At 42.0% G+C, this 26,897-nt stretch overlaps 1 protein-coding gene across 3 annotated transcripts in view; it reads left to right on the top strand.

Moving 5' to 3' along the window:
- zswim7 (zinc finger, SWIM-type containing 7) overlaps positions 1 to 26,897 on the top strand; it is a 109,339-nt gene that overhangs the window by 52,567 nt on the left and 29,875 nt on the right. The window contains exons 5-6 of one of the 3 annotated variants that reach the window (XR_014030244.1): positions 522 to 626; positions 2,832 to 3,005. Coding sequence is in view for 2 of the 3 variants with exons in the window: in XM_081366266.1 (XP_081222392.1) it covers positions 522 to 626; positions 2,832 to 2,948 (222 nt within the window). In the remaining variant the exon portion in view is untranslated. Of the gene's footprint in view, positions 1 to 521; positions 627 to 2,831; positions 3,435 to 26,897 lie in introns of those variants that run through there. The other 2 variants (XM_081366266.1, XM_081366267.1) reach the window with 2 other exon arrangements.

The raw sequence follows: 26,897 nt of genomic DNA, 5'->3' as shown, positions 1-26,897 counted from the left end.
TATTACATGGAATATCCACCCAAGAATGAAAATTCTTTCATCATTTACTTACTGTACCCTCATGTCAAAACCTTTATGACTTACTTTCTTCTGTGGTACTTAAAACAATATATTTTGAGACTGGAGCCCATTAACTTCCATTGAATGGACAATAAAAAATTGAGATGTTCCTCAAAATATATCATTCCTGTGACGGAGTCTTAGAAGTAGGATCCATGTGCAGTTTATTAATGTCATAAATCAGAAGACAAAAAGACAAAGAAGCTGTCTAATTCTAGCACAGTTTCAATACACAGGAAATCACAGCAAGGCAAAACGCAAGTCTACAATCAAAATCCAAGAGATAGTAATCCAGAAATGGGTGAAGAACTTGGGTGAACCTGTGATAGTTACAGCACATAAAATATACACTTTTCCTTAAATAAATTTTAATAAAAGTAGAAAAGTCATGGACATAATACTCAGCATAATACTCATCTCACATTTCAGTTTTGTTTCTCTCTCCGTTATCTCTCCAATAGGTATTAGGTGGTTCAGGGCATCTGTACACGTGCTTCACTCACTGTCACTACTGCCCATGCCCCGCCTTCACTTTCTCTGTGCTTAGGAGGAATGAAAGTCTGATGGTGAGGTCACTTCCTCTTTCTGCTCTCACACACAACCACACAGCTGCATTCACAGACCCCCGAGACCCTCATCCTATTTCTTTTATGTATTTATATATATAAAAAAAAATATATATATATATATATATATATATATATATATATATATATATATATATATATATATATATATATATATATATATATATATATATAAAATCCTTTCTGCTTGTAGGGCTGATATCAAACCATAAGCAATACGACTGATGGAAATGGATGTTAAAAAATATTTGACAACTAATATTATTACCAATTAGTTGTCTAGTGATTGTGTTTAAAAAAAACATTTTGCACTTACATTATTTAACATGCATGTGAAAAGATATGGATTTTTTTTTATTATTAATTTGTTAGAATTGTTAATCAAAGTTAACAATGTGGTCATCAAATACATTTTTGGTCATCAAATACAATTTGGTCATCACATACATTTTTAGAATTTAGAAAAACTTTATTGTCTATCACTGGTGATAGAAATTTTTCTTAGGTTAAAAAGCTCTTATTCAATACAAATTAACAACACATACAATTCAACAGTAAACATGAACATACACTTATTATTATTAAAACAGACATCTAAAAAAATTTAAATGGAAACTACAATTGTGCATAATTCTGCAACCCACACACATTCACTTGACCTTGTTTAAAATAGTCACTGCTTTGGGCACAAGCAAATTCCTATAAGCAGCCTTCCTAGCTAAGGGAGTTCTGAACAGGCAACCTGATGGAAGTAGATGAAAATAATCATAAAGAGGGTGTGTGGAGCCTGTAATAATAGAAGCTGCTTTCCTCTTTACTGCCATATTATAAAGGTCTGAGAGGTGAAGCTGCGAGATCCCAGTAATCTTAGATGCCTGCTTAAAAATTATTGATATTTTTTTCTTATTTTCAGCTGAAAGTAAGCTATACCAAGAAACAATGTTAAAGGCCATGACTGATTCCACAAGTGACCGATAGACTGTTGTCAAAATGTCCTGTCTAACATTAAATCCTTTCAACCATCTCAGAAGAAATAAACGCTCAATGTTGTACAAAGGACAGTCGGCTGTCAATCACAGTACCTACATATGTAAAGGATTCAACCTGTTCCACTTCCTGTTCCCCTAACCTAAGTGGTTCAGAAAGAGAAAAAGAGATTTTGGATGGACGAAACCTCGCGCAACACAACTCTTTGATTTTACTTGTATAAAGGATTTGATTTACTTGTATAATTACTTTCGTCTAAAGGATACTCTCCTCTTCAGCTCCCTGTTGTTATTTCCAGGGGTTTTATTTGTTTTCACTTCTCCATTGACTGTCTGTTTCAAAAGGAGACCCCAGTATCTGTTGTCACACAGTTGCATGTGCACCAGCCTGCTTTTGAGCCCAGGGGATGGGAATGAGACTAAAATTAGTTCTCCAGTCTGAGAAAGAAAATCCAGAGACAACCCCAAAATGCACTGCTTCACTCTGATAGCATGACCTCCCTTTATTATCGAGCTGCAACAAAATATAAATGCATTTTATACCCATGTGATCTGAGAGGAATGGTTTCCTTGTTTATTTATAGTCCTCTGTGTAATGCAATAGAGTTTAGTTGATGCGCTAGAAAACGTCTTAATGTGATAAACCTGCCTGCTCTGCCAAACCCCAGAAGAACATGATGTGGCATTCTCATCAGATGTGGGTTGTTGAGGCTCCATACCGGGGGTCTGGGGTGTTAGGGGGTGCAGTCAACATGAATGTCAATAATAATGAAAGCCAACTGTTCTTCATTGTATAATGCCGCCACGTTAATACATCCTGTTAAGTGCATGTTTTATTCCCCTTTCAGCGGTTTCATTGTCAATCCTCTTGTTTTGGGCGGCACTAATATTCTCCTTCATTGTGATCCTTGGACTGTTCATCCTGCTAATGCATTTTTAATGACTGCAGTGCCAGTGACTGTAAATTGAGAACAGATGGGTGCTTTGTGCATTTACTATCATTCAATACACAATAAATATTAGTTTGAAACATATCTGACCTTGTGCCTATACAGTGTAATTCTTATATAACCAAACTGTTGTAAGAATAGTTCAGTTGTATAACCTCCATGTTTATTTCTGTTGAACCAAAGCTCTTCTCTTACCATTATTTAGTGCCATTTTATTAAAATGTGTTTTCCATATCTGTGTTCTCTAGTGTAAGCACCTCCTGGCGGCCTGCTTGAGTCAGGCCATGGGTTTGTGCCAGCAGGAGCAGGTCTCAGATCAGCAGATGACCCACATTCTCTCAGGGCAAACTGAGGCCAGCACATAAATAGCTGATCCTGAAGTAGAGAGGGACTCTAATAAGAACTTCCATGCAGCAATTCAGGTATCTATAGTCATTATGGATGAGACTGGACTTTCTTGTAATTTGCCTGTGAAATTAAAAGTTTGAAAATTGTTGTGTATCTGCATTAAAACCCAGTGTTTCTTATCAAGATATGATCTTTTGTAGATTATAAAAAAAATAAAAAATGTTGTGAAAGTAAATAAATGAGAAAAGCTGAATCCTAAATAACAGATGTTTGTATATGTGTTCACAAAATGTTTTATCTGTTGCCAGAGAATGTACATCTGTTCATTGAGCATGATTGCGTTTATTTTTGGAGTTTCCGTTTGTTTGAAGATTCTGCACTCTAGACTGAGTCTCAGCAACAAACAATGAGACTGTGAAGCTCTGCTCTTTCAAATACTTTTCTTTTGGGGTTTTGTTCTTAGATAAGTTGCATTCATAAAATAAATTTGGGAACCATTTATTAAACTGTTGTGTTATATTTTGTCATGCATTCAAAAATGAAAATTAACTTTTTATATTTTTTTATGACAACCGTTTTAAAAACTCTGTTGTTGTTGTTATTATTATTATTGTATTCACACTAACTGAAAAAGTCCAGAGAGTTTTTACAAATGTTTACACTCTTAACTATTTCTATTGGCAGCAGAGCATGGGCAAAACATCAATTTGGAGACTAAAGGGTTTGCTTGTAAGTTTGTAGTTCTCTTACGAGAGTCCTCTCGTACTGCGTTTTATTCAAAACGCTACGGGAAAAGTCTCTTTTCACGAAACACTGAAGCAAAAAATTATCCTTTAATTTTCATATATGTAAAAGGCGTTGCGGCAGCAGCAGACAGCTATGGCGAGACGGCTTGCTCGCTCATTGGCTGCTCTGCGGCAACTGCTTAAGCCTATCGAGCGAGGCCTGAGATGACATCAGGCCAATGAGGGCGCTTCGCGCCCTCCTCGCCACTTCCCGCCGAAACGGGCGTGGCTTACCTCTATAAAAGGAGCTCGAGAAGGCTGACTCACTTGATTTTAATCTCTTCAGCGAAGCGCACGCATCGCTGGATCACGGAAGCAAGCGTCGTTCGAAGCAAGCACTTCAGCGGGACGAGCCCTCGAAGCCGCTGGCCAACGCCGCCTTCTACAGCCGTACCTGCTGCGCTTTCCGACGCCTATATCCTTTATTGCTATATTGCTCTGTTTTCTGTGTGTGTGTGTGTGTTCGCTGCAACACTCACCCCTAAAAGAGCTGCGTCTTTTTCAAGACGCCTTCTCATGCAGCGCTCGCGCTCGCTGACGGCGAAATGCCCTCACTCCGAGCCAATTGCCTACGGTGACTCTGAGGACTCGCCAGGCATCCTTCCGAGGCTGCCCTTCCTGGAAGCGGACGGCGGGATTAGTTTTTCTTTACGTTACAAGAAAAGCTACCCTGCCTCCGCGCGCGTCATTCACCGGCGAAGGAGAAAAGAGTGTTTTCAGTCCCACCGTTGGTCGGTCTCACCTCTTTTCTCTCATATTTCTCAGTTCCCTGTTCGGCGACTGGAAATATTATTGCAGCAAGTGAGTCTGTTATAGCACGCTTGCCTGCCAGCAAACGCCGAAGAATACATGTTGACGCCGCCTTTGCCGCCAATGCTTCACTCTGTCAGTCCCCTGAAGGCGACTGCAGAGATGCATTTTGCAGACAGCGAGCGCGTAGTACCCGCTTGCCTGCAACCGAACACCGTTTCTACGGTTCCCGTGCGTCACTGGCGAAAGGAGAATGGAGTGTTTTCAGCCCCGCTGAAACTGGGCGATATCCACTCTTCTCACATTCAAAGCCTACATCCCCCTGTGGCTCAGTGGCGGAATTATAGGTTTTCCGCATGGGAGACCGGAGTTCTAATCCCGGTCTAGCGGCATATATTTTTATGCCGCCAATGCTTCGCTCTGTCAGTCCCCTGAAGGCGACTTCGGAGATGCATTTTGCAGCCAGCGAGCGCGTAGTACCCGCTTGACTGCAACCGAACGCCGTTTCTACGGTTCCCGTGCGTCACTGGCGAAAGGGGAATGGAGTGTTTTCAGCCCCGCTGAAACCGGGCGATATCCACTCTTCTCACATTCTGGCATATTTCAGGCGTCTGAAAATGTTAGTATTGCATGTCGTGCTTACTCGCATGCCTGCAAGCAAACGCCAGTGTGGATAATACTCGCGCTGACTTTGTCTATGTATCTTCACTGTGGTCCAGTGGTAGATTATTAGACTCTCGCGCGGGGGATCGAGTTCGAATCCCGGGTCTGCCGGCAGAAAATATTTTGCCGCCGAATGCAAATCACTCTGTTTGTTCCCCGAGAGGCAACTGCAGACGTGTTTGTTTTCGCAGCCCACGAGCACGTGGTACATGCCTGCAAGCAAATGCCAGTGTGGATAATACTCGCGCTGACTTTGTCTATGTATCTTCACTGTGGTCCAGTGGTAGATTATTAGGCTCTTGCGCTGAGGATCCGAGTTCGAATCCCGGGTCTGCCGGCAGAAAATATTTATGCCGCCGAATGCAAATCACTCTGTTTGTTCCCCGAGAGGCAACTGCAGACGTGTTTGTTTTGCAGCCCACGAGCGAAGTCCCGGCCACGGCCGATGATGCTATATGTGTACAGAAGATGCCCACTGCTTGTGCCCATCCCTACACATTAGCACAGCCCTTCACACAGGGCCCGCGCTCATATATTCGACTCGGGTCGATCACGCACACAACATAGTGAACGTGCCCACTGCCTAGTGCCCACAAACACTATGTTCTGCATGCCTTGTGGTTTCTGTAAAGACGAAACCTGTGCATTCACACTGCTCAGGCAGACAGTGCACTCATTGCAGTAATTGTGCCCGCTCTCCCGCGCCCACACTTACTAACGGTCATTATATGTCCTACGGGACTCGCCCAGCCCTCCCTTGCTCGGTTAAACACCGCAGCGGGGTCGAGCGCAGGCATTCTGCCCGGCTACGGCCGATGGTGCTATAAATGTAGTCTCGATGCCCACTCCTCAGTGCCCATCACTACACATAAGCACAGCCCTACACTTAGGGCTCGCGCACATAAAATCGACTCAGGTCGATTGTGCTTCCAACATAGTGAGAGTGCCCGCTTCCCAGTGCCCACGAACACTATGTCTAACAGATCACAGGCTCTCTGTAAAAACGAGACCTGTGAGCGCGCGCTCTGCTCAGGCAGACACCGCGCCCAAAGCAGTAAATGTGCCCGCTCCCAGCCCACATCTACTCGCTCACATGAGTCCTATGAGACTTTCTCAGTCCTCCCTCACTCAGCTAAGCACTGTAGTAAGGTCGAGGACGAGCGTTCCGCCCGCTGTATTAAGCGCGCGCCCCGCCTCAAATGCCACAGGCATAACGCCTATGTTTGTATCCCCCGAAGCGCCTCTGTTGCATGGCGATCAGAGCGCGCTCCGTATCCAGCCCCTAGCCAGCCATGCAGAAGCATGGGCAGCGCTCCCAGGGGTTTCGGACTGGGTGCTAGGCATTATAAAGAGAGGCTTCTCGCTACAGTTTTGTCGACGCCCTCCCCGCTTCACAGCGCGCGTCGAAACTTCGGTTTCGTTGGAAGTAGCTCACCTACTTCGAGCCGAAATATCAAAACTGATAAGCAAAGGGGCGATAGAGCGCGTTCCCCCAGCTCTAAGCGAAGGGGGACTATACAGCAGATACTTTCTAGTCCCCAAAAAGGACGGCGGTATCAGACCCATACTGGATCTAAAGCCCTATTCGGACGGGACTAGTTTTCCAAACGACGTTTGAGTTACAATTCTTATCAACCTACGTCTGTGATTTCATGTACGGATTCGGACGGGACTAACATCTCCGTGTTTATTACCGAGGTAGGAGTGTCTGTGTTTTACATGTGGGCATTGCAGAAGATCACGTGTTCAGAATGCGTGGATTGCGTATGAAATTTGATCAAATGTATTTTGAAATGAAGTACTTTGAAATATAAAGTAAACCGTCCAAACGTATTTAGTGTTTTGTAAACATTTTATAAAAATTGTAGTATAAAAAACTAAACATACATTTATCATCATGATTTTATAGAACTGGGTTCTTATAATAAACCCACACTGGAATAAAAAGTTGTAACTTATATAATTTACACGTTATGTAATTAAGTGCAGAAATGAAAGTAATCTTACCTGAAACTGATATTACAGTTGCCAGTCTTAACAGTTTACGTGATTTGGCTCTTGTTGATTTCATTTTTTTATTTATTCGCAGTGTAACGTTACCGAACACATCTACATGTCTAACGTACATCCATTATCGGTGAGCGAAAAGCAGAAACTTGAATACCCGGCGCGATAGCGAGAGATTGTACGGTAGTTCACGCCACGGTGACCAAAAACACAAGAAAAAGCGTTTTGGAAAAAAAACATTTTCGGCAAACACAGACATTCGCATTCGGACGGGATTAGATTTCTCTGAGGACCGCCGAGTTTGACGAAAAACAGTAGGTAATTTGCTCTGGAATTTTTACAGAGGTCGTGTGAGAAAAAGACAGACATGGCAGATTCTGACAGGATTAAAATCTCAAAGTATGTCTGTGAAACAGAAATTTCTCTAACGACCCCCTGTGAAACTAGTCCCGTCCGAATAGGGCTTTAGACGGCTGAACAGAGTATTAGTGAAACACAGTTTCAAAATGCTCACAACCAGCAAAATTCTCGCGCATGTTCGCCGAGAAGACTGGTTCATGTCGATAGATCTGAAGGACGTGTATTTTCAAATACAGATAGCGTCACACCACAGGCGATACTTGAGATTCGCCTTCGGGGGTCAGACATACCAGTATACAGTCCTGCCATTCGGCTTGTCCCTAGCACCTCGTACATTTACGAAATGCATGGACGCAGCGCTCGCTCCTCTCAGACTCAGAGGCATGCGAGTGCTGAACCATTTGGACGACTGGTTGATCCTAGCTCAGTGGTTCTCAACCTTTTTTGGGCCAGCGCCCCCTATCCAATATCCAGGTCCCTGAACGCCCCCCACCCCCAAACTATACTGAGTGAGCAGGAATGAGTGAGAGTCAATAGATGAAATAAGTGCAAAATTGTCTTTTGTTAATACAACTGAACTATACTCAACAGTGATTCATCCCCCCCCCCCCCAAAAAAAAAAGTTATAAATTGCATTGACATAGCAATACCAGTATTTCTCACAGGATTTTGGTAAATCTGTGGTGAGTGGACCTCAGGCCTTCTAGGGGGGTCCGGGGGCATGCCCCCCCGTAAGAAAATTTTGTGCATTTTAATGTTAAATTCATCAATCTGGTGCACTTTGAGAGTTCAAAATTAAAAGTGCCAACCCATATTCAGTGTACAAAGAAAAATTTAAACCTCTTTTAGTTGTGTCTGTCTACATTACACTACTACATAATAATAGTTATAAAATTAATCCCATGACAGTAATAGCCATATATTGTAAAACAAATGCACTGAAAAATAAAGGACGATCATTAAAGTGGTAATGTTTGCACTTAGGTTTTATTACGCATTTAGAAGAGTATTGCAAGAAGCTGCTTACATTAACCTTACTTTCGAAAAATGAATAAATAAAATCTTGATTTTTCATGAAAAATTATGTTAGAATTGTAGGCCTAAAATACCATGGTGTCAGCTTGTTTTCTTTCTTGTTTTGTTTTCTGGTATAATTAATACAATTACAATTAATTTGGTTTGTTGTGATTAATTTGTGTTCATAATCAGTAAAAAAAATCTTCTAACAAGAATAAACACATATGAACAATTACATTATTATTGTATTATTAATTATTTGTATATCTTGAAACTACCCAAGCAGTGTTTCCTGCTCAGATGTGATGGCGGAATGAATACATTACTAAAATGTGATTGCAGAATATATTTAAATTATCCATCAAATTGTTATTTTCTCCTTACTGTGAGTTAATAATGCCTGACCAGTAAATTACTTGGTGAACAAAGAAAACATTTTGGCATTTGGGATTTGAATTAGTTAATGCCTAAAAATGTAAAAGTTTTACCTTATAAATATAGAATACAGTTTAATTAATTTTAAAATTCGTCGCCAGAGTGAATGGAAACATGATTTATTTAAAATATTTGAAAAAATATGTGTTTCTTAAGTCAATACTTTTTAATGGCTTGTCAACTTTCCATACCTTTGATTCTAGTACTGTAAGTGCTGGATTCTCAGCACCACCGGATTGTTGTCAGCGCCAAACACATTTTTGAGCTCGTGAATGCTGATTCTTATCAGCGCTGGATTCTAGTCAGTGCTTGAGCGCTGGTCTATGACTGGAAAAATAATAGAGTCGTTGCAAAAGTAACGATAGGCTACATGTCGCATAAAACTGAAAGATTTTAGAATGTTAGGCATTCTAAACTTTTGAATAAGAAATAATATCAAGTCGTCAAAATACAACTCGTCATAACTCCTCGAATCACAACAAGCGCGCGCAGTGAGAACACTCACAGCATATACACAACTTAACTGCACATCATGTTTTTTACATTATTGATACTGCTTTCAATCGTAATGCAATAGAAATGAACACAAAAAACATGCCTAGTGCCTACCTACTACACTGACGGTGGACTTGCGGTCAGAGCGGGTGCGGACGAATGTTTTTTTGTTTTGTTTTTTAGCGCTGCTGAGGTATTCTTTCACGCGCACCATAGATGCGCACAATATGATATCACACTCTGCGCAATGCGCATGTTTTACAACATAATTTAACAAAAACATAGTCCTAACGCTTTTTAAATAGCCCACTTACAGTGTTTATTACAACTACTAAATGCTTAAAATGAAAAAATTAAAAAATTTGTGAACGCCCCCCATTAACACGTGAACGCCCCCCTTTCAAAAATCTTGCTTCCAACGCCCCCCGTTGTTCTCTGAACGCCCCCTGGGGGGCGGTACCGCCCCCGTTGAGAACCACTATCCTAGCTCAATCACGATCACAATCACTCGATCACCTCGAGAATCTTGGTATCACAGTCAACTGGACAAAGAGTTCATTGAACCCCAGTCAAACGATTTTGTTTCTGGGCGTCGTTCTGGACTCACAGTCTATGACAGCGCGGCTGTCACCACAGCGCGTGTTGAACATTCAGCGCGCGGCGAGGTCTTTCCGCCGCGGCGCTGTCACCCCGCTCAGGAAGTTTCAAAAGATGCTGGGTCTCATGGCTTCAGCATCGTCAGTTCTCCGGCTGGGCCTGCTCCGCATGCGCCCGCTGCAGTTCTGGTTGAAAACGCGGGTACCGCGCAGAGCGTGGGCGACCGGTCGATTACGCCTCAAGGTCGATCAGAGCTGTGTTTCAGCCCTGGCGCCTTGGACGGCGGACGACTGGTACCAATCAGGTGTAAGCCTGGGGACTTCCTCGAGAGTGAGGATGGTGTCGACAGACGCATCCACCTCGGGATGGGGAGCTCTGCTCGAGGGCAGACCGTTCTTCGGCCTGTGGTCGGAACGAGAAAAGCTCCAACACATAAACTGCCTAGAAATGCTGGCAGTGCACAACGCGATGACGCGTTTTTGTCCCCACATCAAGGACGAACACGTCATAGTCCGTTCGGACAACATGGCTGTGGTGTCCTACATAAATCGCCAGGGCGGTCTGAAATCCATATCCCTGTACAGGCTGGCGAAACGCCTCCTATTATGGGCTCAGCACAACTTACGCTCGCTGAGAGCAGTGCATGTACCTGGGCTTCAGAATGTGGGCCCAGACAGACTGTCCAGGAACAATGTTCCCCCGGGCGAATGGTCTCTACACCCACAAACAGTCCGGCTGTTGTGGGAGAGATTCGGCAGAGCGGAGGTGGACCTTTTCGCGTCCCGCAAAAACGCGCACTGCCCCGCGTTCTTTTCAAAGACCGACAGCGCGCTGTCCCGAAGGTGGCCGCGCTGCCCGTTATACGCTTTTCCCCCCGTCTCCCTCCTGCCACAGGTGCTGGAACGGGTCAGGGAAACGAAATGCCCAGTCCTGCTTGTAGCTCCGTTCTGGGAGAACCAGATATGGTTCCCAGTTCTGATGCAGTTGGCAGATATCGATCCATGGCCACTGCCGTTGAGGAGAGATCTCCTCTCGCAGGCCGGGGGCTCGATTTGGCACCCACACCCGGAACTGTGGTCCCTTCATGTGTGGGTGCTCAACAGATACCCGTTGGTCTCACAGAGGGAGTCGTGAATACCATCACTCAGGCTAGAGCGCCGTCGACACGGCGGCTTTATGCTTCGAAGTGGTCGGTTTTCTCCGGCTGGTGTACAGCTCGGAGCATTTCACCCCTCGAATGTGAGGTAACGGAGGTTCTCTCCTTTCTACAAGAGCTGTTGGATAAGGGCAGATCCCCTTCCACGCTCAAAGTGTATGTGGCGGCTATTTCAGCGTTCTTTGGTTCAGCGCTGGGTCAGTCGCTGGGAAGGAATGATTTAGTCATCCGCTTCCTCAGGGGAGCTAGGAGACTGAATCCGCCCAGACCTCCTTCAGTTCCTTTGTGGGACCTTTCTACGGTCCTGGTGGCCATGAAAGGTGCCCCTTTCGAGCCTATCCAGTCTATTAGCCTCAAACATTTGTCTTTCAAACAGTGTTTTTGATGGCTCTCGCTTCAGTGAAGCGCATAGGCGACCTGCACGCGCTCTCTGTGAGCCCGGCGTGCTTGGAGTTTGGTCCTAATGACTCTAAAGTCATACTCAAACCTAAGCACGGCTATGTGCCGAAATCCCTCAACACGCCCTTTCGGGCTCAGGTCATTTCCCTGGCTGCCCTGCCGGCATCGAGTGAGGAAGGGGACTCGAGTTTTCTTTGCCCTGTTAGGGCTTTAAGAGCTTATATGTCCCGCTCTGCTGTCTTCAGACAGACAGAGCAGCTCTTTGTCTCGTTCAGTGGACGTTCCGAAGGAATGGCTGTTTCGAAACAAAGTCTATCCAGATGGATAGTTGACGCCATAGCGCTGGCTTATACTGCCAAGGGCATTCCATGCCCGTTGGGAGTCAGAGCGCACTCTACGAGAAGCGTTGCTTCTTCGTGGGCTTGGTCCAGCGGGATTTCCCTACAGGATATATGTACGGCGGCAGGCTGGGCCTCGCCGTCTACATTTATCAGGTTTTATAACCTAGAGGTTCCCGCCTTGCAGGCTAAGCTTTTGTCGGTGTAATCCGTTCAGCCGTCTAGTCAGACCGCTGAAACTCATGCGCTATGCGCTACCGACTATCTTGGGCAGAACTGTGTAAGACCCACATTTTCCGCATTAGTTCAGGTTCCCTACCCTGTCTATGTGATGTTATACTTGCGTCTGTGGACATGTCTATTCTACGACGCTACAGTTTAGGGAATTAAGGCTCCCACCCTTATTCCCTGACTCTGTTTGAGTCAATCTGGTGATTATGCACTGTGTGCCTGAAATAGCTTCCGGTGATCAGTGTTTTTTTATCCCAGCACGCACGGCGTTTTGCAAGGGGTTCCCGTAGCGTTTTGAATAAAACGCAGTACGAGAGGACTCTCGTAAGAGAACGTACTCGGTTACTAACGTAACCTCGGTTCTCTCTAGAAGAGGGAACGAGTACTGCGTTCTCTGCCGTGCGTACGGTTCACTCTGGTTCGCTTCGGCGATCAAAATCAAGTGAGTCAGCCTTCTCGAGCTCCTTTTATAGAGGTAAGCCACGCCCGTTTCGGCGGGAAGTGGCGAGGAGGGCGCGAAGCGCCCTCATTGGCCTGATGTCATCTCAGGCCTCGCTCGATAGGCTTAAGCAGTTGCCGCAGAGCAGCCAATGAGCGAGCAAGCCGTCTCGCCATAGCTGTCTGCTGCTGCCGCAACGCGTTTTACATATATGAAAATTAAAGGATAATTTTTTGCTTCAGTGTTTCGTGAAAAGAGACTTTTCCCGTAGCGTTTTGAATAAAACGCAGTACTCGTTCCCTCTTCTAGAGAGAACCGAGGTTACGTTAGTAACCGAGTACGTTTTTCTTCTTCTTCTCATTATAGGGATTTTGGCTGCGTTTACACTGGCACAAAAAATCCAATCTTTTACTCACATCTGACACAGATTGCAATTTGTTACACACGTGTAAAAACAAAAATCCTCACGAGATCCGATTTTTTTGCATCCTATCTGAGCCACTTCCAGATGTGGTTTTAAATCGGATACATTTCCGATATCTGGACATCCGAACTAGAGGAGCGTGGGGCACAACGTAACACGGGGCTAGTTGTAACACTTGTTTTAAATACTTCCACACATGCTAGGATGACGAAACTTGGTGTATTTACTAGTTGCCATATCAACACTATATAGAGAAAAAATTGCGCCAAAATTATTATTTTTTTTGGAAGATATCCATAGACATTGATTAAACCATAGCAAAAGTAAATTTTTTTACTTAAGTTAATTTTTCATCTCTATTTTTTGTGTTTATTTAAAATTGGACAAATCTGATATTATTTTAATCTCCAATATGTTATTTAACAGTTGAGATAGTTCTTTAATGCTTCGCTAACTAGCAGAAGACACTAGCCGGGTTTAAATCCCAGTTGTGCAGGCGGGGCATGTTGTAACACTGCGTTACAATGTGCCCCTATTAGAAATATGCTATTGTATTCTATAGTTTTATTAATTTTATTGAGAAAACGTGAGAAAAAGGTGAATAAAGACAGAGTCAATGTTCAGAAATGACTAATTATTTATTTGTTTTGAACTATGTTGTATAGCTGTGTTTTCCTGTGTTCGTAGTCAAAACTAAAAAATGAGTTTATATTTAATTATTAAAAATTGTCATTATTTTATATGAAAAAGTTTTTTAATTGTATTTTATTTAGAAAATATTATAGTTTGTCTTTATATATATTTTTTATTAGATCAGATAACATTTTAAGCTGTCATATGGTCATGTTACAATGCCACCACAAGGCAAGGACGACACGTTTACTCACAAAGATAACTTTTTAATGTTGTATTATGAGGCCGACACATAATGCGCACGCTTACAGCTTTTTATTGAGATGGGAAAGAAATTGCGCGAACACAGAAACATTCAGGAGCTGGTTTTCAACCTCTGCCCGTGACTTTTATCTCAAGCTTCTCTGTTAGGATACTCATTCGCACGTGCTCTCTCGCTCTCTCACTGGCTAATTCATTCGAATTCATTAAAAAATCTATTAAAGGGGACATATCATGCTAAATCCACTTTTTTAGCCCTTAAATGCATTTTGTTGTATATTTGGAGTGTTTAGAAGTACAGAAAATTTGAAATTATTCTCTTCAGGTGCTTCGTTGATATCTTTATATTATGTTTTGGTCATATTTTTCAACCTGTTCCGATTTTTCTGTTATCTATGACGTTTTTTTTAACTATTACGTCACAGTATTTGAAGCGGAACTGCCAAATAAGGACATTGACTTCCGGCCCACCACTTCCAGCAATCCGCCATTTTTATTTCTCGCTGCAATTTTGTAGTCCAAGCTAAAGGATGCAGAAGTTACGAGAGGGTAAGTTAAAATGTTCGGTTGTTGGATGTAGTAGCCCACACGCTTCATTACACCGTCTAATGTAGATGAACTGCCGCGCTTGTGACAGGGCCATAGACTGTAAAAAATAGGACAGGGCGCATGTTTAACTGAAAGAGGCGCGCGTGCGCGCACTCTCTCTCTTCGGAGCCAGGCTAAAGTGTAAACAAGACTTCACCGTCTCCAAACTAGACGCTGTCTTGCTCTCTCTTCCTCGCACATATTAATCAAAATAAATCGACACGGTGGTAAAAGGTCGGAAGACCAAAGTTTCATGTGTAAATACAGTAACACACCATTGCGATACATCCATATGAAGACGTTGTTCTGCAGGTTCGTCGTCTTCATTTTCATCTCGCTCCGGCTCCGACTCTGGCTCGAACATGTAAGGCTGGCTGGACAAGTCTTCCGTTGTTGACATTTTGTTAATAACGTGTGAATAAAACGTTTCTGTGCCGCTAGATAATCGTATCTCTGCTATCAAACTACAAAAATGGCCGAACGGGGTGGAGTTGAACCGAGCGTCACCTCTGCAACCTGGAGAGGGGGCGGGGTATGAAGTGTCTCAATTGTATTTAAAGAGACCGCACCAAAACGAGTTGTTCTCAGACGCTCATCAGAAAAGGGGTAGAAAAGGGGCCTGTGGAGCTATAATAATAAGGAATTCAGACCCAAGCATTGCAGTTCCGCTTTATATAGACCAGAGCATGTGAGCGAGGGGAGCGGGAGCGGGAGCGGGAGTGGGCGGATCTTGGACAGAGCGCAGAGCAGCATTTTTAAAAGGACGGAGCGTCGCCTTATTTCCCGCTCCAGTTTCGCTCCGCTCACACCACGAGTCTGAAGCATGCTCAGTCAAACCTAAACCAGGATCCATCTGTCTTGCACAGTCATCAACAGTAGACTATTTTCAGTCAAATCTCGGCTCAATAATGGAGTTCAAAAAGTAGGCTACTTCAAAAAGGAAAATGAGAAGTCATACAGGTCAGGTGTACAATTAATATAACTAACTAACAATGATAATGTGGTACATGAAAACGAATGTGGAGACATTGTTTCAGTCAGCAAAGATTCATTTTGGAATCTCAAAAGACACATCTCTCGAAAACATGAACGTGAGCTACGCGAACACGCTGGGAAGAAAACAAAAGGTTAGCAAATTGAATACAGTAACTTTTAACAAAGTGTAAATTAAATATAGCGTAATATTCAAACAAATTAGTTTTTTCATTCAAGTAGACCTAATGGTTCGTTTTATTTAGCCGAATTTGTGTTTTCCGTAATAATATTTATATTATTAGGCCCATTTATTCGTTTAATTTTACAGCAGTTTGTGTGTATGGAAGCCAATTTAAATTTTAATCGTGCGCGTTGCGCAAAAGTTCACTTATCAAAATTCTGGCCTTATAGTTAATTTACTTTTAAAAAATGTATCTCATTTTTGTTTATAGAATTTTTATTTAGATTATTAGGCCCATTTATTCATTTAATTTTACAGGACTTTTTGTATAGGCTATATTCCTTCTTACATAGGCCTGTAATTTGAAATAAAACATTTCTATTTGAAAAATGTTGTTGTTACTACTCATTAGTTCTTTAGGAGGTAAGGCTGTGGTCTAAGCTAAAAGTGATATAGGCCTACATGTAGATTTTTTTCCTTTTTTGGAGCGAGCGGGGGGCGATTTGAGTGGAGCGCGAAGCAAACCTCGTTGAGCGCTGAGCGATTATAAGCGGAGCGGCCTGATGTAGCTTTGAGCGGGGGAACGGAGGGGTGAACAGTTCCGTGAGCGATGAGCGGAGATTCTCACCGCTCCACTCCGCTCACACATGCTCTGATATAGACTACAAATGTATGATTTATATGTAAAAAGGAACGATTTAAAAGCATGATATGTCTCCTTTAAAGGGCTACCTTATTTCACTTCAGAATTCTAGATCTGAGCTGTAGATAAACTAAAATTATTTCCGGACTGTATGTCTGTTCCGTCACATTTTGCGCTGCAAAACATTCATGACAGCTGCTATTTTGTCCATGCTGGCAAATAATCATGACCACCCGACATATAAATTATTTTAATTGCACGGCCATTCAAAACCAGGGTCTACCATGTGCATAGTAAAATGATCACCAAAAACGTAAACACAGATATCGGATAGCAGTCCTGTCTAAAGTGAATGTAAACAGACGGGCAAAACAAAAAAAACGGATATGGTCAAAAGATCGGATCTGCGCATTAAAGGAGAACTCCGGTCAATTTTAACATTGAGGTCATTTTTTTGTACATTTGGAGTGCTGTCAATACAGAGAACAACGACAAAAATCGGTGTTGCCTACACCGAGTTATTCTATTTTTAAAATTTGCACCCTGTTGACTTCAATGGGGCAAGTACTAAACCTGCTTTTAGCCTCTTAACATCCTTGATGTGTCATTACAAGTGCACAGAGAATGTGAGTGATTCCCTCAGAGTGAACACGAGTGAATCTGACTGCAGTAGATGTGAAAGAAATGTATAAAAATGATGTTATTTAAGCCAGCGCAAATACCTGTGTTTACATCCTGTTTTTCGGTTGAAGTCCAAAGTAGTCGATTGCCGAGTTCACGCGCTAGATCATTGGTAACTAAACCTATGCGCGTGAACTCGGCAATCGACTACTTTGGACTTCAACCGAAAAACAGGATGTAAACAGGTATTTGCGCTGGCTTAAATAACATCATTTTTATACATATCTTTTACATCTACTGCAGTCAGATTCACTCGTGTTCACTCAGAAGGAATCACTCACATTTTCTGTGCACTTGTAATGACACATCAAGGATGTTAAGAGGCTAAAAGCAGGTTTAGTACTTGCCCCATTGAAGTCAACAGGGTGCAAATTTTAAAAATAGAATAACTCGGTGTAGGCAACACCGATTTTTGTCGTTGTTCTCTGTATTGACAGCACTCCAAATGTACAAAAAAATGAGCTCAATGTTAAAATTGACCGGAGTTCTCCTTTAAGACTTGCAGTATAAATGCAGCCTTTATTTTTTTATTTTTTTACAAAAAGGAGCGGAGCGTGTGTGTTTAATTTAGGCGGAGCGTGTGTAACGTCTGTTTCACACTGGATGCGCAAGCAGACCGGAGACAGCACGCTTTCATACTTGTAGTTTTTTTCGCATGTAGCCAAACCGCAAGTTGGTACTAAAAATACAGACGAGTATTGTCCATTCTGACAGGTTTTTCAGGTGTTCTCCTCTGACATCTGTCATGTGGTTTGATTTATGATGGGCAGCATGCATACTCTGCTGCGATTCAACCAGGTGCTGCGCGATTCATCATGAAAAATTATGCAAAAATATCCCAGTAATGGTCGTTGCCAATTACGTCAATCAGAGCCTGAGTCTGCACAAAAGTGATCCTGAGGTGGAGCCGCAGCATCAATATCCTGCTCATATTCCCGCTCCCACAGACTCAATCACAAGCACAACTGTCAATCATGACATTACACCCCGTTTTTATAGCATCAAAAAACTAAACCAAACTTATTGGGTAAACGATCAACTGAACTTACATCTGCGTATGAACTTACTAAAATGACAAAGTGTTTTTTTTTGTTTTTTTTTAATGTAATTGGATTTTTTAATTGGGTTTACATTTGATTAAATGGAGAGGGCGGGGTTTAAGACCCATACTGCAGCCAGGCACCAGGGGGCGATCCAAATGGTTTGGCTTCACTTTTCAGGACTTGTGTGGCACACTTGGATGCATCCTTTCCTACTGTCCCACACACCTGGTTGAAGGCTATAAACATGCTGTATATATATAGTTTACATGATAAAAGTAATCTTAAAGTTAAGATAGGCTATACCTCTAGTTCGAATCAAATAGGGGCAGTCGTGGCCTAATTGTGCCAGACTGGTAACCCGAAGGGTTTGATTCTCAATACCAGCAAGGTGCCCTTGCGCAACCTAACCCCCAATCGCTCCCTGGGCGCCACAGTAAAAATGGCTGCCCACTGCACTGGGTGTGTGTGTTCACTACTTGCTACTCCTAATGTGTGCGCACTAACTGATGGGTTAAATGCAGAGGGCAAATTCTGATTATGGGTTACATTACTTGGTCTTTACAACAAAACAAAAAAATTGTAAACTGGACTTTGATGTTTTGGGCAAAAACTCCTGACACTGATATTTTTATGTATTTTTTATTTATTCGTTCACAGCACTGAATGTCATATGGTGATTGTGAAACATGAAACACCTCTCATATGATTTTGTTGAAATTTGTTATTTTTCGTGTTACCTCGGGTGTAACTACATCTCACTTCTTTCTATCCCAGGAGAAGTATTTGCCAGAATTCTCCTCAACAGACTAGCAACCCATGCTGAAACAATCCTCCCTGAGGCCCAATGTGGTTTTCGACCAGGCAGAGGAACGGTAGACATGATTTTCTCCCTAAAACAGATACAGGAAAAGTGCATTGAGCAGAACAAGCCCCTCTTTATGGTATTTGTAGACTTTACTAAAGCCTTCGATACAGTGCACAGAGAAACATTATGGAAGATCCTGCGTAAAATCGGTTCCCCTGACCTGTTCACTGACCTGATCGCCTCCCTCCACAATGGCATGAAGGCTTCAGTAAGCATGAAGGGGGAACTATCTGACAACTTCGATGTGCTAAATGGAGTGAAACAAGGATGTGTTCTAGCGCCAACCTTGTTTTCCCTCTTCCTTACCGCAGTCCTAGATCATGCTTTTGCAGATTGTGATAAAGGTGTGATGATACAGACAAGGCCAGGAGCTGACCTCTTCAACGTCAATCAGTTCAAATCATCAAGTAGAACTAAACCTCTCCTTGTCCGGGAACTTATGTTCGCCGACGACATTGCCTTTGTCGCCCACTCACACCAGGATATACAGGAAATTATCACCTGCTTTGCCACCGCAGCAACGACCTATGGACTCAAGATAAACATAAAGAAGACAGAGATAATGTTTCAACCACCCCCTGGCACAGAAAAAGGAGCCAAAACATCCAGATCGGAGGCGAAAATCTAGCCACGGTCAAAGAGTTTAAATACCTCGGGGCAATAGTCACCTACAATAACAAACTAGATGCCGAATTAAATCTACGTAAATCTAAAGCTTCGCAGGCATTTGGCCGACTAAAAGAAAGAGTCTGGTCCAACAAAAACCTCACCATAAAGACAAAATGTGCAGTGTATCGTGCAATTGTTCTCCCAGCTCTTCTATATGGAGCAGAATCTTGGACAGTTTATATGACCCAAGCACACAACCTAAATGCCTACATGATGAGACATCTGAGACAAATTCTAGGCATTAAATGGTGGCACCATATATCCAACAAAGAGTTACTAGATCAAACCAACTTACCTAGTATGTACGAAACACTAATCCAGCGAAATCTGAAATGGGTTGGCCATCTGAGCAGACTGGACAATAGTCGACTACCAAAACAGATAATCTACTCTCAGCTCAAAGAGGGGCACTGGGGCATAGGCAGGCCAAAGCTGCGCTTTAAAGACACAGTTAAACGAAATCTCAAGCATAAACAGATCCCACTAGGCAGCTGGGATCGCCAAGCAAAAAACAGGACTCTGTGGAGAAATCTAATTCGAAGGAAGTCATCATCGGATACAATGGACAGCAATTGAACCTCGGGTGTATTTTGAAGATGAACAATGTACTGTGGCTTTAATTCAGATTAAGCGGCGCAGCAAATATAGACTCGATCGCGGCACTGCTGCTTCTGCTCCTGCTATGCGCTGCTCTGTCTTGGCATGCATTGTGAATGCTCTAATTCAGGGGTGTCCAAACTCGGTCCTGGAGGGCCCCTGTCCTGCAGAGTTAAGTTCCAACTTGCCTTAACACACCTTCCTGTAAGTTTTAGTATGCCTTTTAAGACATTGATTAGCTGGTTCAGGTGTGTTTGGAGCTAAACTCTGCAGGACAGTGGCCCTTGAAGACAAAAAATGTACTGTTTAATGTTATTTTTTAGTATTATTTTTCTTTATTAATTTTCATAATGTATTTTATGAGTCAGAGTATGTTTGTTCATGTGTGCTGAGCAGAGATCTGGGAAAGTTATATATTTTGCTTAGAGGTATGTGTGCAATGCAACGTTCACTGAGCAGAGATGTTCCACTAATGATGATACTTTAGTTGGCACTTTCTTTACAAGTAAAGGAACGTTTCAACTGATGCAAATGTACCACTATTGTATACACCGAGGGATAGTGGACTGTACCATGTGTAAGCATGAGGTATACGTTCCATTTTTAAATATAAGCAACATGTTTTGCTTCCTTAGAAGGAATTTGTAAGTCCCAGAGGGGTGTATTTAAGCTCAATCCTTACTGTACCACCCCAGAGAAGCATAAAAGCATGAGGGGGTGAGAGGAAGGAGAAACACAGAGAAACCATTTACAGCTGGCATGATGGGGTGAGGGTATAGAGAAATGGGGAACAGAAAAATCTGGAATGAAGACCACCTCGCCTGTAGCCTTATTCGTCTATGCCTGTTTCTCTCTGTCTGACACATATATACAAATAATAAATAAGAGGTCTCTTGGCAAAGTAACTGGTGTAGCTTCCGTGATTCAACCATAATGGGGGATGGCATGATTTTCAAATCTACAGCCCTCCAGGAGCAGGATTGGACACCCCTGCTCTAATCTGTAACATGGGCGCTGGAAATGGGGGTGGGCGATATATTTATTTATTTTACGATATATCGAGATATTTTTTAAACTCGATATGGATTTTGACATATCGTATATATCGATATATTGTTTATATTTAATTCTGATTTTGCCAATTTGCTTGTTTGCCTTCTCTGTGCTGTGCTCGCCCCCGCCCTCCTCCGCCTCCTTGCTTTTGTTCCCCCTCCCCTCGCGTGTTGTCTCATTCAAGTCCCCCGAGTCCGGACAGGCACATCAATCTTTCCCCGCCCAGCAAGTGCTTGAAGTGCGTCAGAAACAGCGCGCGCGATCAGTTGTTGTTGGTAATTTTTTGTGTAGCGTCGCCTCTCGCCGCATTGCTTTTGTTTGAGGGCGCCCTCACACTTAACATGCTCCCCTGTAGAAACGGGCCTGGCAGCTCGCGCAAGGTCTAGACACGGTGAAAGTTTCCTGATTGTGACGGATGGCCGAATTTACATGACACCAGAGCCCGTCTATGGAGAGCCTTGGCACTTCCTATTAGCCCCATTGTATCGATCTTGGTTGCAGTTCCATTAGAATTCCACTGGAGGTGATCGCGGGCGAGTGCAGACTGAATGGGAGTCTATGGGGCTAGACGGCTAAATCTGTCTCTTTCACCCGATTGCCGTTGAGAAATCTCAGATTTTATTGAAGGTTTTGCAAGTTCAACATGGGTTATAGGTCGAAAGTTGAATGAACGAGTACTTATTTCTTTTCGATTTCTTACAGGTTGAGTTGTTGTTGCCCATAACACGCTAGCATTCTGCTAATGACGTCAGCATTCTGACGTCATTGACATTTTAAAAGACTTTTTAAACCAAATAAGTGACTCTAAAAAATCTAACACCCAGCAATGTGTAATTTCTTTGCATCTCCTTTCGAATACAACATTCAAATTACTAGACAAAAAAATATATCCTGAGAAAAGTGGATTTTGAGGGTTTTTCGCCATAGACCTCCATTCATTCTGCACTCGCCTGCGAGCGCCCCCGCATGGACAGAGACGTGTTACTGCAGCCAGTCCAGAAACCGGAAGTAAGCAGAGTGCCAATTCTCTTCCTATTAGACATTCTCTGATGACACATTATAAATTAGCATTAGCCTAAGTTACCTATTCTGCTATATACAGTGCCAAAAAGAAGAGAAGAGGATAAAGGTGGATAAAGACAGAGGTAAAGTGATGTAATGAATGAACAGTTTATCTAATTGCATAGTAGTAAGATACTGTAATTTAATGGCAGTTATTTTTACCTTAAACTTTATGCTAGCAGTTGTTCTGAGTTCCCCAGAGGCCCCAGACAGTGTGATTTTGTAACAATCATGTCAACTTTTAGATGCATTTTTATCACTTTTTTTTTAAATTAAAGGGTTAGTTCACCCAAAAATGAAAATTCTGTCAGTAATTACTCACCCTCATGTTGTTCCAACCGCGTAAGACCTTCGTTCATCTTCGGAACATAAATTAAGATATTTTTGATTAAATCTGAGAGTTGTCTCACTCCTCCATAGGCTTTCAGAGGGACCGAAACTTGCTGGCCCAGAAAAGTTATTAAAGAGATCGTTAATATAGTCCAAGTGACTACAGTGGCTCAATCTTAAGTTTATCAAGCGACGAGAATACTTTTTGTGCGCAAAAACAAACAAAAATAACGACTTTATTCCACTATTCATTTCCTTCTCTCTGGGCCTCTAGTTGGTTCACGTAGTGTTTTTGCGTAGCGCGTCTGTGTTACACGTCACCACGTAGGCTCACAATTGGCCGAAGCGGGTCATGTGTGTGATGCGTGATGACGTGCAACACAGACGCGCAGCGCAAAAACACTACGAGGCCCAGAGAGAAGGAAATGAATAGTGGAATAAAGTCGTTATTTTTGTTTGTTTTTGCGCACAAAAAGTATTATCGTCGCGTGATATACTTAGGATTAAGCCACTGTAGTCACTTGGACTATATTAACGATCTCTTTAATAACTTTTCTGGGCCAGCAAGTTTCGGTCACCTAGCAGCCTATGGAGGAGTGAGACAACTCTCAGATTTAATCAAAAATATCTTAATTTGTGTTCCGAAGATGAACGAAGGTCTTACGCGGTTGGAACAACATGAGGGTGAGTAATTACTGACAGAATTTTCATTTTTGGGTGAACTAACCCTTTAATGTTTTACTCTACAGTTGTGCAGTTTTTGGGGGATATATGGCATTTTTTTTATTTATTTGCCAAAATTAGTAATGATATTTCTATACAGGTTTATTAAAAATAGTGCAATATGTATTATTTCTTCCTTTATTTTACAGTTAAATTATTATTTTTGTATACAGGGATTTTTATTTTTTAAATGTTGCAGAAGCACTTTGTTCCTACATGAACAGCCTACCTATTTGCACTTCAATAAAAAAAGACTTTGTGGTATTTGGCATATTTGTTTTTGCAGTAGTTTTTGGGGGGTTATTTTTCCTGTAAAGATATCGAGATATATATCGTATATCGAGATATAGCAAAATATATCGAGATATATTTTTTGCTCCATATCGCCCAGCCCTAGCTGGAAAAATATGCGCTGCTTACACGTCCAGTGTGAAACTGTGCCAATGAAGAGCTGCCTCTCCTTGCAGCTCGTGACCACCCGTTTGATATTTACCTACTGCTGGTCTAGGATTAGTTTTCTCGGTAATAATAGCCTATTAGCAAAACAGATTTGATGTTTCCGCTCTTGAGAGCGTCAAAAGCTTCTGTTCACATCGTGTTTTGCAGCATATACTAATGTAGCCAATCACAAACATTTATTGATGTTTTTTTCCCAGTGCTTAGTTCTGCACACTCGTACATCCTCTTGTTATAAGTTAACTTATAATAAACCAGGTGTAGACATTATGTAGGCTAAATAAGAGATTCATTTTGCAGTCAGGTTCATTAACTATAGCGTAACTTTTTAAGATTGTGATGAATTGAGATGTGACAGTTTTTTTGTGATTATAAAGGGAGTGTTTTTCTTTCGAGGCAATATATCCATTAAGAATTTGAATTTGCTACATTAAATGTATTATTCGAATTGGTGCAATGCCAATCATGCATACAGTATGCTTACTTTACTGTTCAAATTATAGTGGTTTTGTGAACGTAGACACTTTAATAGGCAAGGCAAGTTTATTTATATAGCACATTTCATCCACAATGGCAATTCAAAGTGCTTTACATAGAAGAAATTTAAATAATAAAAGAAATAAGAATAATTAAAACAGTTTAGAAAAATAAAATAAAACAGTACAAACAGTCGGACGAACATTGGCACAGTGCTCATTCAGTAAATGCATAGCTAAACAGAAGTGTTTTGAGTCTGGATTTGAATGTGACTACTGTAGGAGCACGTCTGATCTCTGGAAGCTGGTTCCAGCTGCGGCTGGCATAATAGCTAAAAGCGGACTCGCCATGCTTAGAGTGAACCCTTGGTATTTCTAGCTGATATGATCCTAGTGATCTGAGTGATCTGTTGGGTTTATATTCAGTGAGCATATCTGCAATGTATTGAGGTCCTAGGCCATTGAATGATTTATATACCAGTAATAATACTTTAAAATCAATCCTAAATTTAACTGGGAGGCAGTGTAAAGACCTGAGGACTGGTGTGATGTGTTCATATTTTCTGGTTCAGCTCAGAATCCTGGCAGCAGCGTTCTGTATGAGCTGCAACTGTCTTATGGTCTTTTTGGGAAGGCCAGTGAGGAGTACATTACAGTAATCCACCCTGCTGGTGATGAAAGCATGCACAAGTTTCTCTAAGTCTTGTCTGGAAACAAAGCATCTAATTCTTGCAATATTTTTCAGACGATAGTATGCTGATTTAGTTATTGCTTTGACATGACTACTGAAACTAAGGTCTGACTCTAGTGTCACACCAAGATTCCTGACTTGATGTTTAGTTGTTTGACCCCTAGAGTGAAGGTATGCGTTCACCTTGAGAACTTCATCTTTGTTTCCGAACGCAATGACTTCAGTTTTGTCTTTGTTTAACTGAAGAAAGTTTTGACACATCCAACTGTTGACTTCGTCAATGCATTGGCACAGGGATTCAATTGGGCTGTAGTCGTTAGGCGATAGGGCTAAGTAGAGCTGTGTGTCGTCTGCATAGCTGTGGTAAGCAATTTGGTTCTTTCTCATTATTTGGCTCATTGGAAGCATATACAGGTTGAACAGGAGTGGTGCAAGAATTGAGCCTTGAGGGACTCCGCATGTCATGGATGTCCACTCAGACTTATGGTCACCTATACTCACATAATAACCTCTCCCATCTAAGTATGACCTGAACCATTTTAGGACTATCCCAGTAAGCCCCACCCAGTTTTCCAGCCTGTCAAGAAGTATGTTATGATCGACAGTGTCAAATGCAGCACTAAGGTCAAGTAGTACCAGCACTGATAATTTGCCTGAATCAGTATTTAAGCGAATATCGTTTATTATCTTTATAAGCGCTGTCTCTGTGCTGTGGTGCGGTCGGAAACCAGACTGAAAATTGTCAAAGGATCCATTCAAGCTCAAGAATTTGTTCAGCTGATTGAAGACAACTTTTTCAATGATCTTGCCTATGAAAGGAAGATTTGAGATCGGCCTATAGTTGCTTAATATGGTCTTATCCAGATTGCTCTTTTTCAGGAGGGGCTTGACAACTGCAGTTTTCAGGGAGTATGGAAAACTCCCAGAGCGAAGTGAGACATTTACCACTTCTAGGAGATCTGCTTCTAAACTGTTTAAGACACTTTTGAAAAATGATGTGGGGAGTGTGTCAAGAGCGCATGTTGATGTTTTAAGGTGCTGAAATCAGACATAGTAACTACTTTCTCGGGTGGTTTGATCTGTCTGACCTCAGTGCAACTCGAGGATGTGCTGATCACCTTTCTGATATTATTGATTTTCTCAGAGAAGAAAGAAGCAAACTCACTGCACTTGTTCTCTGAGAGCATTTCACTGGGAATCTGGCTTGGAGGGTTTGTCAGTCTCTCTACAGTAGCAAAAAGAGTGCGTGTGTTGTTTAAATTGCTGTTTATAATATTTGAGAAGAAAGTCTGTCTAGCTTTGCCTAGTTCCATATTGAAAGCATGAAGGCTGTCTTTGTAGATGTTATAATGGACTACAAGTTTTGTCTTCCGCCACATGCGCTCTGCTTTTCTGCATTGTCTTTTCATATTTTGCACTGTTGTTGAGTTTCTCCAAGGTGCTTTTTGTCTGCCACTCTTCTTCCTGACTTTAACAGGAGCAATATCATCAATTATACCTTTAACATTTGAGTTAAAAGAATCAAGGAGAAAATCAACAGAGTCTGCAGATATGCTTGGTGTTAAGGATATAGCCTTCATAAATAGTACACTAGTGTTCTCATTTAAGCATCTCTTCTTGACAGACACAGATCTAGCTTCAGTGGCAGGAGAGATCAATATATCAAAGAAAATACAGAAATGATCAGACAGTGCTACATCCTTAATAACAATTAATGAAATGTTTAGACCCTTACTGATAAGTAAATCTAGAGTGTGTCCACGATTGTGTGTGGGTCCATGTACATGCTGAGTCAGATCAAAAGTTTTTAAAACAGTTTTGATTTCTTTTGCCATATTGTTTTCTGCACTATCTATGTGGATGTTAAAATCTCCAGCAATGGCAAAACAGTCAAACTCTGAGGTAATTGTTGATAACAGTTCTGTAAAGTCCTCAGCGAAGGC

The sequence above is a fragment of the Scardinius erythrophthalmus genome, assembly GCF_964197995.2.
Source record: "Scardinius erythrophthalmus genome assembly, chromosome: 5".
Lineage (NCBI taxonomy): Eukaryota > Metazoa > Chordata > Actinopteri > Cypriniformes > Leuciscidae > Scardinius > Scardinius erythrophthalmus.
Note: the sequence above shows the minus strand (reverse complement) of the source record. Positions and strands in the feature narration are given on the sequence as shown.